Raw genomic sequence first — 13,474 nt, forward strand, 5'->3', positions numbered from 1 at the left:
CCCTGGTCGCTGTGTATAGACTGTGGCACCCCGAACCGACTGATTATTCCCCCTACCAATGCATCAGCTACTGTTTCTGCCTCCTGGTCTGGGAGAGCGTAAGCCTCTGGCCACTTGGTGAAGTAGTCCATAGCAGTTAGAATCCACCTGTTACCGCTGTCTGTGATTGGAAACGGTCCAACTATGTCTACCCCCAGTCTCTCCATGGGCTCCCCTACTGGGAATTGTTGTAGGAGGGCGTGTGACTGACCTGGAGGTCCTTTCTTAGCAGCACACTCATCGCACTGCCTGCAAAAGTCCTCCACATCCCTCCTGTGCCTGGCCCAATAGAAGCCTTTACGTACGCGCTTTAACGTTTTGGAGACCCCCAAAATGCCCTGCGCCTACTCCCCCGTGAAGCTGCTGTAACACGCTCCCTTGCAGCCTTTTGGGAACCACTACCTGCCACGTCATTTCTCCAGTAGCTGGCTTTTTTCCACCCCCTCTGGAGCACTCCCTCAGCCACTCTAAGGACTGAGAATTTAGCCCAGAGTCCTTTGGTGACTGGTGATAGAGGGGCTACTTTCCCCCATGGCGGTCGTCTTCTCTCTTCCACCCACCCCAGCACAGGACGCAGCTCTGCGTCCTCCTCCTGACGACGCCTCCACTCCCCGACGTCCACAGCCTCAAGCTCCCGGCACTCTGTCACCCTCAGCTGACTCACCGTGGCGGTGACTCCCTCCTCCATGCACAGTTCCCTCTCTCGCTCCACCCGTTTGGCGCAGTACCCACAGCCGTCCTCAGCACACGGGCGGCGGGACAAGGCGTCTGCATTGCTGTGGCGAAGGCCGGCCCTGTGCTCCACCTGGAAGTCGTAGGGGTTGCAGCTCCTCCAACCAGCGGGGCGATCTGACCCTCTGGCTCCTTGAAGGAGAGAAGCCACTGCAGGGCGGAGTGATCCGTCCGCACCACAAACGGCAGGCCCCCAGGTAGTACTTGAAATGGCGTACTGCTGCCACGACAGCCAAAAGCTCCCTCCTTGTCACGCAGTAGCGTTTTTCAGCCTTATCAAAAGTTCTGCTGTAATAAGCGCTACTACGTGCTCCCCGGTCAGAACCACGCTGAGCCAGCACGGCCCCCAAGCCCTCATTGCTTGCATCGGTGTCCAGAATAAACGGACGGTTTGGGTCTGGTGAGGACAGGACAGGGGGCCTCCACCAGGGCACGTTTGAGGGCCTCAAACGCCCGCTGGTGCTCTTCGGTCCACTGAAAGACAGTGTCCTTCTTGAGAAGGTGGTTCAAAGGAGCTGCTATCCCCGAAACCCTTTCACAAACCTACGATAGTAGGATGCCAGACCCAGGAAGCTCTTAACCTCCTTTTTTTCCTTTGGAATTGGCCACCCCCTCACAGCCTCCACTTTGTCTGGCAACGTGCTGATACCCTCACCACCCAGCTGATGACCCAGGAACGCCAACTCCCTTTGCATGAAATGGCACTTTTCCGGGTGTAATTTTAGCCCCGCCCCGAGATCCTCTCCAGCACTCGCCTAAGTGCCCCCAGTGCCCCCTCAAACGACGTGCCATGTACCAATATGTCGTCTAGGTACACGACACACTCGTCTCTCGGAACCCCCGCCAGCACTCTGTCCATGAGCCTCTCAAAGGTGGCAGGAGCATTACAAAGCCCGAAGCACAGCACCTTGAACTGCCAATGGCCCCTATCCGTGGAGAAGGCCGTTTTTCACGTGCCCCAGGCGAGAGAGGGGCACCTGCCAGTAGCCGCTGCGCAGATCAAGGGAAGAGAACCACGAGGACCCTCTGACGTGGTCTAGCGACTCATCGATCCTCGGTATGGGGTAAGAGTCTTTAATGGTGACAGAATTTAGGCCCCTGTAGTCCGCACAAAACCTAAGTTTACCCCCTTTCTTAGGCACCATGACGACCGGCGCGGACCACGGGCTATCTGATGGCTCAATGAAATCAGCCCGCAACATGTCAGCAATAGCTGTGGCTGCTGCTTCCCTCTTGGCAAGGGGAATGCGACGGGCCGAATTTTAATGGGTTGGTTGTCCCCAGTGTCGATGTCGTGCTGGACCAGGTGCGTTGCCCTACCTCATCTTCCCCCCAAGCGAAGCTATCTTTAAAGTCAAACAGCAGCTGCTTTAATTGTCTCTGTTGTCCCTCGTCCAGACCTTGACAGTTTTTCAGCCACACAGCCTCAACTGGCGTCGATAACTTCCTCCTTCCCCCGTCGGGCTGATGGGGTGAAGGAGCCAGTGTGTTTTGGGCTACTGGGATGCCTGTGCTTGCACCATTATGGGGAGTGAAGGTCGTTGCCGCCGGAGACAGCTGCTGGGATGGAACAACGACCAAGGGAGCAGCCGGGACGACCAGTGGAGTTTCGGCAAGCTTGGAGGAAGACGGAGGGACAGCCCTGCCCCCTGCTGGCCCTCCCGTAGGCGACATTCCCACTGTGGGCCCCCCCGACAGCCTCAAAGTGCCCGAAGCTAAGTCCAACTGAGCCCCACAGTTTTTCAAAAAGTCCATTCCCAGTATACAGGGGTCCTGTACCGCTGCTACCCACACCGGACACCCCACAGTTCTCCCCCCACAGTCACAGACACCCGACACTTCCCTAACATGGGGGCTAGCTCCCCGTGACAGTCCGTAGCTGGACAAAGGTCGGCTCCACCCGCACCCCAACAGGTAGTATGTCTGGTCTCACCAGGGTTACTGTAGAGCCCGTGTCGACCAGGGCCAAACATTCCACCCCCTCTACCTTGACGATGACATTGCAGAAGTCCCCAATGGTGGTACGTCCCACCACAACTACCGGACTAGGAAACACGGTGGCCGCTACACCATGGGGAAGCAGGTCCCCACCCTCTTGCCTGCACTGCTGGGTACATCTTCTGCTTACTGTGGGTTCGGGGGCGGAGGAATGGGCCCGCGCTGCCCCCTGCGCGAGAACCCGCTGTCGTTTCCCTGTTGACTGGAGAATCTGCCACACTCCCGCTGAATGTGGCCAGTCTGGCCACAACCCCAGCAGACAATGGAAGTTGAGCTGACACTGCGATGTTGTCTGGAGCCCTTCTCAATGACAAGCGAGCGGTCTTGACTAACCCTCCCAACTCGTCGACCCACTCTGGTTTGGTGACCCCCAGCACCCCGGCCGCCGCTGCTCTCACCTCTGGTTGACTGGCAACCTCCACTCTCACTCCCTCACCCCCAGATCAGCTCCCTCTTCCTGGCTATCTCCACTGCAGCCCGCAGAGATGCTGGGTCCGACATCTGCACATGCTTACCCAGTTCGGGTGGGGGAGAGCGCTCTAATGAAACTGTCCCGTGCCAGCTCGTCTTGCACCCCAATCGACATATTTGCATAAGCCCGCCTGGTCAGGCTCAGAATATCACTTGCCAACGCCTTTAATGATTCCCCCTGAAGTTCTCTTTTTGTTATTCAGTTCAATCCGCAGCATGTTGGGCTGTGCATCGCTGCCGAAACGGCCCCCAATGCCTCCACTAGCGCACCGTAGTCGCCCCTCTCGTCCCGGGGCTAGCGTTAGCAGGCATTCCGACGCCTCCTCTGACAGGCTCAGGGCAAGCTGTAACCCTTTCGTCTCGTCAGACCACCTCCCGGCTCTAGCCAACAACTCGAATTGAGTGAAAAAAACTTCCCATTTACCTTGTCCATTGAACTTTGGGAGTTTAGCCGCTACCGTGGCTAATGGCAATAGGGCGCTGCCATCTCTGTTTACATAAGGAGGTCCAGCCATTTCCGCCGCAGCGGTGACGTCGATATCTCCGTCGCCGTGACGTCTGTTCTGGTCGAGCGGTTTGAAGGAAAACCCGCCCGTTCTGCCATCTTGCTGACTGACAATTTAACTCCCGCCATGTGGCTCTCCAGCTCTTCTACAGCCGTCATCGCCTGACCCTCCCGACCGGGTACACCCGAGCCCACAACGGCCACTTTGTCCGACTCTTCCTTAACTTTCCGCCTCGCCCCGATCATCCTGACCGTAGATGCGAGTCACGCTAAAGCTAACCACGGCCTATACTGAAACAGCTAACTCGCCTAATCTCGATCTATCCCGTCGTTCGAAAGCACTTCTGACACCAATGTAATGACCCAGCTGGGTCATAAAGTAAAAGAGAGACGGGCACCAGGTGTACAGGCAGAACACAGGTTTATTCCTAAATGGGCTATTGTTCAGGCCACAACCCACGCCGCTAAACCTCAAGCATACACAAATAGAACATGTCAAATCAAAGGTCCCGAACAGAACCGAGAGATGAGACCGTAACCCCTATTTAATCATTCCCAAAATCCCGCGGGATTACCCATCATACCCCCCAACCTTTCCATCTGTCCTGGCATATTTAACCCCTGCTAGTACCCATGAGAACGATAACACATCCATGAACACAGAACACAATACAGGGTCGTTACAATACTTTTTCAGTCATATCCAATACCAGGAGTATCAAACTCCAGTCTTTTTATTAACACTTTGTCTGCATGTATGTATTACAATTATACACTTCAACAGTGTTTACCAATCCTGGGACATCAATGGTTACACATTGTAACTATGCAATAGACTACAAACATGATTTAACTAGTTAAAGGCTGATTTGTAATTCATATATACAGAAACAGAATTTAAATTTTTTATTTAGTGTGAGAAAGAGTGTCAAAGACAGAAAGGGAAAGAGGTAAGAATAGAGGAGCGATAGATGGAGAGAGATGGCATGTTATTCTAACACTGTCAGTCATCATAATGTCTCCCGAGTGGTGCAGTGGTCTAAGGCACTGTCGCAGCGGCCGCGACCGGGAGACCCATGGGCGCGCACAATTGGTCCACGGTAGGGGAGGGTTTGGCCGGCAGGGATGTGGGTTTGTTTCCCACGGGGGGCCAGTATAAAAACAAACAAACATGTATGCACTCACTAACTGTAAGTCGCTCTGGATAAGAGCGTCTGCTAAAATGACTAAAATGTAAATAATCATCAGGAGGTGAAATGCAAAACTGACCTTGTATCATTAACTCTGGGACTACTACAACTCTCTGTATTTCAATGTAAAGCATCTCTTTAATAATACTCCCTGTTGACCCGACCAAGTGACCTCTCACCTCTGATCATGCTGTGCCCTCTGTGTCAGCCAGTTCAGATGCGGGAGGGGTTCACCAACACAGCTGATATAACCTAGAGGATTTAGGGAGAAGGGGGGAGAGGGATGAAGTGAAGGAGAGAGACTTATTGAGAAAATAAGGTAGTTAAAGAGACAGTGTTCAACAGGAATCTCTGTGTGTGGCCTCACCTGGTGTCCACACTAAGTGGCTGCAGAGTACTTTATACTGAAAAACATGCACAGACACAGGAGGACAAACAATACAGTGTAGTTATATAAATAATGGAGTGTCTTACTATTCTCCATGGTTGGTCCTCTGGCCTGTCCTTTTGGAGGTGGAAGGAGCCACAGTTCTACACCTGAGCTTGCTTACTGCACAACACAATCCATCAATCAGATTGAGTGTGTAGGTGTGGGTTATAGGGTGTCTAATTGTTTTCAATATGGGTGACTCTTAAAAGAGCCTGTTTTGTTTTTGTACTGACATCCTCACCTGAGAAGTAGAACTCAAAAGGAGAGAAACTGGGAATTGAATAACTGCAGTTAACGAAGCTAAGTCAATGGAAGAATACTCTTATTGCAATGTGGATGGCTCTTAAAACATTTACGTCATTTAGCAGACGCTCTTATCCAGAGCGACTTACAAATTGGTGCATTCACCTTATAGCCAGTGGGATAACCACTTTACAATATGTATTATTATTATTATTATTATTTTTTCTCTTTCTTTCTTTGGGGAGGGGTAAGGGGGGGTAGAAGGATTGCTTTATCCTATCCCAGGTATTCCTTAAAGAGGTGGGGTTTCAAATGTCTCCGGAAGGTGGTGAGTGACTCCGCTGTCCTGGCGTCGTGAGGGAGCTTGTTCCACCATTGGGGTGCCAGAGCAGCGAACAGTTTTGACTGGGCGGAGCGGGAATTGTGCTTCCGCAGAGGTAGGGGGGCCAGCAGGCCAGAGGTGGATGAACGAGCCTTTGGTTGTGCATAGTGTAGTCTATGGTGTTGCCAGGGAACAGCACCCTTCGAAGAAGTAGGAGGTGAAGATCTCCCGCACACGGATTGCCTCTCATGCTGCGTTGTTGGCCCCCATCCTGGTAACATCCTGCAGAGCAGCAGACCTCTCCTCTGGCACACGGTGGCGAGCTGCAGGTCCCCTCCTGGTCCTCGCGTCCATCCTCATGATAGTTATGCAGGACACAGGAAGCCTTCACACACAGGCCTGAATTCCCCCAGGAGGCAGTCCCAGTTGGCCCTGGTCACCCAACCTTGCAGTGCCCTACACGGTAACTGAAGGCAATCGTTTTGAAGGAATCTCCAGTTACAAGGTATCTGCAGGAATATTGAAGATAATGCCATTATTAGACTTTTTACATCACCAGGTCATTGTGGATTACTAAAGTATCATATCCCTTATAACAAATCATGATAACATTGGATAGATAGATGCATGTGCAGCACGTGACAATAGCAGGATCATATCAAGGATAGAATCCCAAATGAACACATAAATACCACTTGAAGCTTGACCATTTGAACCAGCTGTGTAGTGCTAAGGCAAAAAAACGTGCAACCCCTTCGAGTCCCCAGGACCACGACAGAGAACCACTGCTCTTCATCGGGACCTCTTCATCTGCAGACAGGCTTTCACTGCTCTCTGTACCTGAGGACAGAAAACCTCACCAGAAACAGACTTCACTATACTAAAATTAGACTGCACTGAATATTATGTTACTGTTATCTCCGTCCTCACTTCTAGGGACTGGAACTACCCAACAGAACCTGCCCTCTCCAGAACAGCCTACTCTCTCACTTTGACAGATGGGGCTGCTATCCTTTCACCCTCCTCCATGGCTATTAGCTAGCTACCTACAAATGCATTTGGGATTTTTTTTTTTTTTACAGTGATAAATACATCAAGTTAGCTAGCTAATATGAAGTTAGGTAGCTGGTCAGATGTAATTCACTTAGCTAGCTATCTATACAGTATGTAAAGTCGGCTAGATAGCTAGCTACGTTAGCAGCTCATTTGAGTTAGCATGCACTGTAGCTAGTTAGCTAATAATACATCGTTTTTTTTTTTACATTTTCAAAATGTATTTACTTACTTGAATAGGTTCACCCAGCCATGTGGACGATTGGAAACAGGGCAGCAAAGTTCGTTGTTACCAGAGCGGTTTAGAGCATATTACTACTATTTACCTGTGAATAATCAGACCTTCATTCAAACTTGCTATGCTGAATTCTTGACGCCCAGTCGAACATGCTGCCAGCAAGCGGGCCAACGCACGGAGCATTACAAGCTAACCTGGCCGGACGCTCGTTGCTAAATAAATGGACACACACACGTTATTCAATCATTTCACCCACAGTGTTAGCGAGCGTCTACGTGGCCAGGCGCTAAAATAAAACTCGGTTCTATTTGGGACTCTCGACCCGCTGCAAGTCCTCTCCTCTCCCATCTCCTCATTGGTTTTTAGGAGCATCTACCGACGTGGATGATTGAAAGATGAACTGAGGTCCGCACTCCAGTCCAGTTGGTGGTGGTAATGCACCTTAAAGTTGGTTGCCAACCGACATATAAAGTCCAAAGAAGAAGCCGCAAACATGTCTCTCTGACATTTAGAATAAGAAATCAGGTCGGCTCTATATGTGGTAACTATATCTGAAACATTCCACAACGTTTGGCGACTGAACTTTGCTTTGGGGTATATTCATTAGGAAACAAACGGAAACAAACCGGCCGAAACAGGGAGGGACTAACCTGAACTTGTCCAGTTTGAAACGCTCTTTTTTGTTATAGGTATAGCTACACACCAGGTCACTGCAGCAGTACGAGACAGATTTCTGGGACTCGAGGTAAGGGTTTTCTAACTATCACTCCCTCCAGGAAATACACGACGCCGCTGTTCTGGTCACTGATGGATTTATTCTTCTACTAAATTCTCCACCGTCATCAATCCACCGTCGAACTGTTTACATACATTTCAACACATGCACAAAACACAAGTTGGCGTTCACGTTACAGAAACCTTGCACGTAAATATGCGCGACAAATAATTAACATAATGAACATACCTCGCTGGCTGCACACAACTGAGAGGGAAATGGGTCCACTTAGAAACAAGAATACTTGTAAATAAACACGTCGTTAATTTAACTTATCTTTCAGAGTACTAAACTTTACCGCCGCTACTTTACCGCGATGTCTGGAACTTGTCACCACTAAAAGCGTCCCAACAAAACATAGAATGTACAGATAGTTCCTATCACATAAATACAAGCGAAATCAATATTCAAAATACAAGTTGTACAAATAATAATGATATTATGTAAAACCTATTAATAATGACATGAATAACATTAATAATGACATTAATAACATTTATGGCAGTTAAACTTTGAAAGTCCCATGTTGCAGTGCTGCTGAGAGACTCATGCAGAGGCCCAAACTTTACAGTGGAGCACGGAGGCCATCTTGTGGTTAAATTTGGGTACTGCACACCATGGTTATTTGCTCTTTAGAGAGAGCATATAACAGAGGCGCGCTTTCTGTGCCACTGGCCTCAATCAGGTCGGCCAAACGCAGATAATAGCGCACCGCGCACCGGTGCTGAAGTCATTCATTCACTTGAGCTCAACTAGCGAACACACCATGTCTGGAAGAGGCAAAGGCGGTAAGGGACTCGGAAAAGGAGGCGCCAAGCGTCACCGCAAAGTTCTCCGCGATAACATCCAGGGAATCACCAAACCCGCTATCCGCCGTCTGGCTCGCCGCGGCGGCGTGAAGCGTATTTCCGGTCTGATCTACGAGGAGACCCGCGGTGTCCTGAAGGTGTTCCTGGAGAACGTGATCCGTGACGCAGTCACCTACACCGAGCACGCCAAGAGGAAGACCGTTACCGCCATGGACGTGGTTTACGCTCTGAAACGTCAGGGACGCACCCTGTACGGTTTCGGCGGTTAAACGCACTCTCTTCGGAACCTCAACACCCCGACTCGAACCCAAAGGCTCTTTTAAGAGCCACCCACATCCGCTTCAAAAGTGCCCATTCCATAGTGTTTTTTTTCTTCAGTATGCTATTTAGTAGGAAAGTATGAGCCACTTCGAGTGGACTGGGAGTATTAATTAGAGGATTCTAATGTCCCTTCCAGTTTTAGCGCACAGAGGGAGGCCTATATCTGACAGTGGCAAAGTGTAGTGACGTTGTTATTTTGGGTCAAGCAATAGTGGCATTTGGACAACATAAAGCCACCACGAGTCGGTAGACGTGGCTCGAAAAGAGGGGGACAGCGCGCACACACACACACACAGTCCAAAATGCGAGCCCTATGTCTGACGGTGCCAAAGTGGGCAATTTTATCACCAGCATTATTTGGCACAACAATTGTGCCATTTGGACAACTATCAAAGGCCCCCTTTTGAAACACACAATCCCCCATCGGTCACAGAGCATAGGCTATAGAGAGGAGGGAGGGGGTGAGGACCCACGCGCGCGCCCTCAATTGTCTTTGTTCGGGAAGCTAGCCTCTGAGCGGAAGGCTCTTTTGAGCACTAGAGCTCCACTGGGCAAATAGCAGGGGCGCCTACGAGCAAGCAGGGGAGTGTCCACTGCCGCTGACTTTGCTTAGCTTCCTCTTCATAAGACGGGTAAGCGCCATTCACGCCCTCATTCGTTTCTGAGAAGCAACGATACATCATCATGCCCGAGCCAGCAAAGTCAGCGCCCAAGAAGGGCTCCAAGAAAGCCGTCACCAAGACCGCAGGGAAGGGCGGCAAGAAGCGCAGAAAGTCCAGGAAGGAGAGTTACGCCATCTACGTGTACAAGGTCCTGAAGCAGGTCCACCCCCGACACCGGCATCTCCTCCAAGGCCATGGGAATCATGAACTCGTTCGTGAACGACATCTTCGAGCGTATCGCGGAGAGTCCTCTCGCCTGGCCCACTACAACAAGCGTTCTACCATCACCTCCAGGGAGATCCAGACCGCCGTGCGCCTGCTACTCCCCGGTGAACTTGCCAAACACGCCGTGTCCGAGGGCACCAAGGCCGTAACCAAGTACACCAGCTCCAAGTAAACAGCGCATTTGGACTGCTCTACTAACCCAAAGGCTCTTTTAAGAGCCACCCACTCTGTCAGTAAAAATAGCAATTCCATCGCCACCGAATGAATGCGTAGGTAGGCTGCGTTACATTGTAGGACCGCGCGGTTACATTGTATCAATGTTTAACGGGCGTGCGCGCCCGCTCGGAGAGCGGCTACATTGTATCATTTCCCCGCCCGTTCCAGCGTAGGGGGTTTAGCGCGCCTTTTTGTTGTCTTTGCACGCTGAATAGTAAGCCATGTTTGTCGGCCTCCATTCCAGGTGAAGGCAATGTAAAATGGCACCATTTGACAAAGGGTGTAAATAAAAAAAAAAGCAGTCTGTTGGGTTTGATTGGAAAGAAATGCCTTTTGTCGTTTATTGAGCGGATAGTCATTTTGAGTCGACTTCCTGAATCGGTAGGACACGGACGGAGTGAATTGATGCTCCATCATTGGACTATACCCTAATGATGTGAATGAGAACGATAATGGCAAGAATAAAAAGGGGGTGAATAATCCCGTCTAGGAAGAATAGGAGTAGGCCTATATATATATATATATATATATATATATATATATATATATATATATGACGCAGCTCTTTTGCCAACGGGTCATTTCGGTCCAGGTCGCATCATACATATATAGTCCCCTGTAGCTCAGTTGGTAGAGCACTGCACTTGCAACGCCAGGGGTTGCGGGTTCGTTTCCCACGGGGGCCAGTTTGAAAATGTAGGCACTCACTTAACTATAAGTGGCTCTGGATAAGAGCGTCTGCTACATGACTCAAAATGTCCATGTAAAGTGTAGTACATTTGAGTCACGTAGCGTATTTTCCTTCCTACTACACTCACGAGGCAACAGGATAAAAGCAGTGGCTTCCACGTGACAAAGTGGGGATATGAGTGGGGATATGAGTACATCACTGGGGCAAAGCTCCCTGCCATCCAGGACCTCTATACCAGGCGGTGTCAGAGGAAGGCCCTCAAAATTGTCAAAGACTCCAGCCACCCTAGTCATAGACTGTTCTCTCTGCTACCGTACGGCAAGTGGTACCGGAGTGCCAAGTCTAGGTCCAAAAGACTTCTCAACAGCTTCTACCCCCAAGCCATAAGACTCCTGAACAGCTAATCATGGCTACCCGGACTATTTGCACTGGCCCCCCACCCCATCCTTTTTACGCTGCTGCTACTCTGTTAAGTATTTATGCATAGTCACTTTAACTCTACCCCCATGTACATATTACCTCAACTACCTCAACTAGCCGGTGCTCCTGCACATTGACTCTGCAACGGTACCCCCCTGTATATATAGCCTCCCTACTGTCACTTTATTTTACTTCTGCTCTTTTTCTCTCAACACTTTTTTTTTTTTATTTTTTTTTATTCTTACTTTTTTTGTTTAAAATAAATGCACTGTTGGTTAAGGGCTGTAAGTAAGCATTTCACTGTAACGTCTGCACCTGTTGAATTCGGCGCATGTGACCAATAAAAATTGATTTGATTTGATTTGATATGAATGTGTCTGTCAGCGGCCCTTGCAATAGTCGTTGGAGCAGTAGCGGATCCCAATGACTACCTTGGGGATAGCCTATACAACAGGGAAAAGAAAAGAGGCCGCAATCAACCTTCTGACCCACATGCACCTGCTGGGATTCTTCTCCCAGTCCAACCACATATGCAGCCCTTGTCCCACTCGGAAAGAGACAGAGAGAGTGTGAGAGACTGAGAGAGAGAGACAGAGAGAGAGAGACTGAGTGAGTGAGAGACAGAGAGAGAGAGAGACTGAGTGAGTGAGTGAGTGAGTGTGAGTGAGTGAGAGAGAGAGAGTGAGAGAGTGAGACTGAGTGAGTGAGTGAGAGAGAGAGAGAGTGATTGAGTGACTGAGAGAGAGAGAGTGAGTGAGTGAGTGAGAGAGACAGAGAGAGAGAGAGAGAGAGAGAGAGTGAATGAGTGAGTGAGTGAGAGAGAGAGACTGAGTGAGTGACTGAGAGAGAGAGAGACAGAGAGAGAGACTGAGTGAGTGAGTGAGTGAGTGAGAGAGACAGAGAGAGAGAGACTGAGTGAGTGTGAGTGAGTGAGTGAGAGAGAGAGAGACTGAGAGAGAGAGTGAGAGAGAGAGAGAGAGAGAGAAAGTGTGTGAGTGAGAGAGAGAGAGAGAGAGAGTGAGTGAGAGAGACTGAGAGAGAGAGATGAGTGAGTGAGACTGAGTGAGTGAGAAATAGAGAGAGACTGAGTGAGTGACTGAGAGAGAGAGAGACAGAGAGAGAGAGACTGAGTGATTGAGTGAGTGAGTGAGAGAGAGACAGTCTCTCTCTCTCTCAGTCACTCACTCACTCTCTCTCTCTCTCACTCACACACTCTCTCTCTCTCTCACTCACTCAGTCTCTCTTGCGAAATGACACAAAGTAACAAAGTCGGAGGGAAACAAAGTAGCCTCTCACTCGCTGCCTGTGGCTGGGAACCGGCTTAGGGCTGTCTGTCTGTCTGTCCCTCGCTCCAATTGGATAAGGCCACACCGGCCTGGTGGCCAATCGTTGCCTCTTGTGGCGAGGTATAAGTACGGCTCTCGAAGTGGTGAGCGGCTCATTCAGACATTCTGTGACTTTCTCAAGCTACCAATATGAGCGGAAGAGGCAAAACCGGAGGCAAGGCCAGGGCGAAGGCAAAGACCCGTTCATCCCGTGCCGGGCTCCAGTTCCCCGTGGGCCGTGTGCACAGGCTGCTGCGCAAAGGCAACTACGCCGAGCGTGTGGGCGCTGGCGCACCAGTCTCACCTGGCCGCGCGTCGCAAGTACCTGACTGCTGAGATCCTGGAGTTGGCCGGCAACGCTGTCCCGTGACAACAAGAAGACTCGTATCATCCCCGTCACCTGCAGCTGGCCGTCCGTAACGACGAGGAGCTGAACAAACTGCTCGGCGGTGTGACCATCGCTCAGGGTGGTGTGCTGCCCAACATCCAGGCAGTGCTACTCCCCAAGAAGACCGAGAAGGCAGTCAAAGCCAAGTAAATTCGCTACTGCGACTTCAACTTGACTACTCAACCCCCAAAGGCTCTTTTAAGAGCCAACCACCTAGATCTCCAAAAGCGCAAAGTACCTTTCTATGACCGCCACACATTGAGTGGGTGTATACACAACTATTTCCACATTCTGTGCCCACATGAGGCCTTGCATGAACAACAACACCTACTAGGCCTCGTTTGCCATAGCAGGCTAGCATTAGATTACAACGTACCTATAAGACGTCACTCTTGACTTTGGCGACTATTATTGCGCGTAA

The 13,474-nt window shown here is 50.3% G+C and overlaps 3 protein-coding genes across 3 annotated transcripts; all 3 read left to right on the top strand.

Moving 5' to 3' along the window:
- Positions 1 to 8,762: 8,762 nt before the first annotated feature.
- LOC123481075 (histone H4) lies at positions 8,763 to 9,147 on the top strand. Its single transcript, XM_045220278.1, has one exon. It carries the CDS (start codon positions 8,763 to 8,765, stop codon positions 9,072 to 9,074), a length of 312 nt encoding a protein of 103 aa, XP_045076213.1. The 3' UTR covers positions 9,075 to 9,147.
- Positions 9,148 to 9,810: 663 nt separating this feature from the next.
- LOC121561385 (histone H2B-like) lies at positions 9,811 to 10,185 on the top strand. The gene has a single exon (XM_045220276.1). It carries the CDS (start codon positions 9,811 to 9,813, stop codon positions 10,183 to 10,185), a length of 375 nt encoding a protein of 124 aa, XP_045076211.1.
- Positions 10,186 to 12,815: 2,630 nt separating this feature from the next.
- LOC123490063 (histone H2A-like) lies at positions 12,816 to 13,203 on the top strand. The gene is made up of 2 exons (XM_045220279.1): positions 12,816 to 12,986; positions 13,072 to 13,203. The coding sequence occupies exons 1-2, from the start codon at positions 12,816 to 12,818 to the stop codon at positions 13,201 to 13,203; spliced, it is 303 nt and encodes a 100-aa protein (XP_045076214.1).
- The last annotated feature ends 271 nt before the right edge of the window (positions 13,204 to 13,474 follow it).

Source organism: Coregonus clupeaformis, unplaced genomic scaffold (genome assembly GCF_020615455.1).
Source record: "Coregonus clupeaformis isolate EN_2021a unplaced genomic scaffold, ASM2061545v1 scaf3484, whole genome shotgun sequence".
NCBI classification, from domain to species: Eukaryota; Metazoa; Chordata; class Actinopteri; order Salmoniformes; family Salmonidae; genus Coregonus; species Coregonus clupeaformis.

What these genes read in the sequence shown, in the direction of transcription:
- LOC123481075 (XM_045220278.1), top strand. Translation starts at nt 8,763, where the DNA reads ATGTCTGGAAGAGGCAAAGGCGGTAAGGGACTCGGAAAAGGAGGCGCC.
- LOC123490063 (XM_045220279.1), top strand. Translation starts at nt 12,816, where the DNA reads ATGAGCGGAAGAGGCAAAACCGGAGGCAAGGCCAGGGCGAAGGCAAAG. An exon ending in CACCTGGCCGCGCGTCGCAA is followed by an intron (nt 12,987 to 13,071) that starts GTACCTGACTGC and finishes CGTCACCTGCAG; the next exon opens with CTGGCCGTCCGTAACGACGA.
- LOC121561385 (XM_045220276.1), top strand. Translation starts at nt 9,811, where the DNA reads ATGCCCGAGCCAGCAAAGTCAGCGCCCAAGAAGGGCTCCAAGAAAGCC.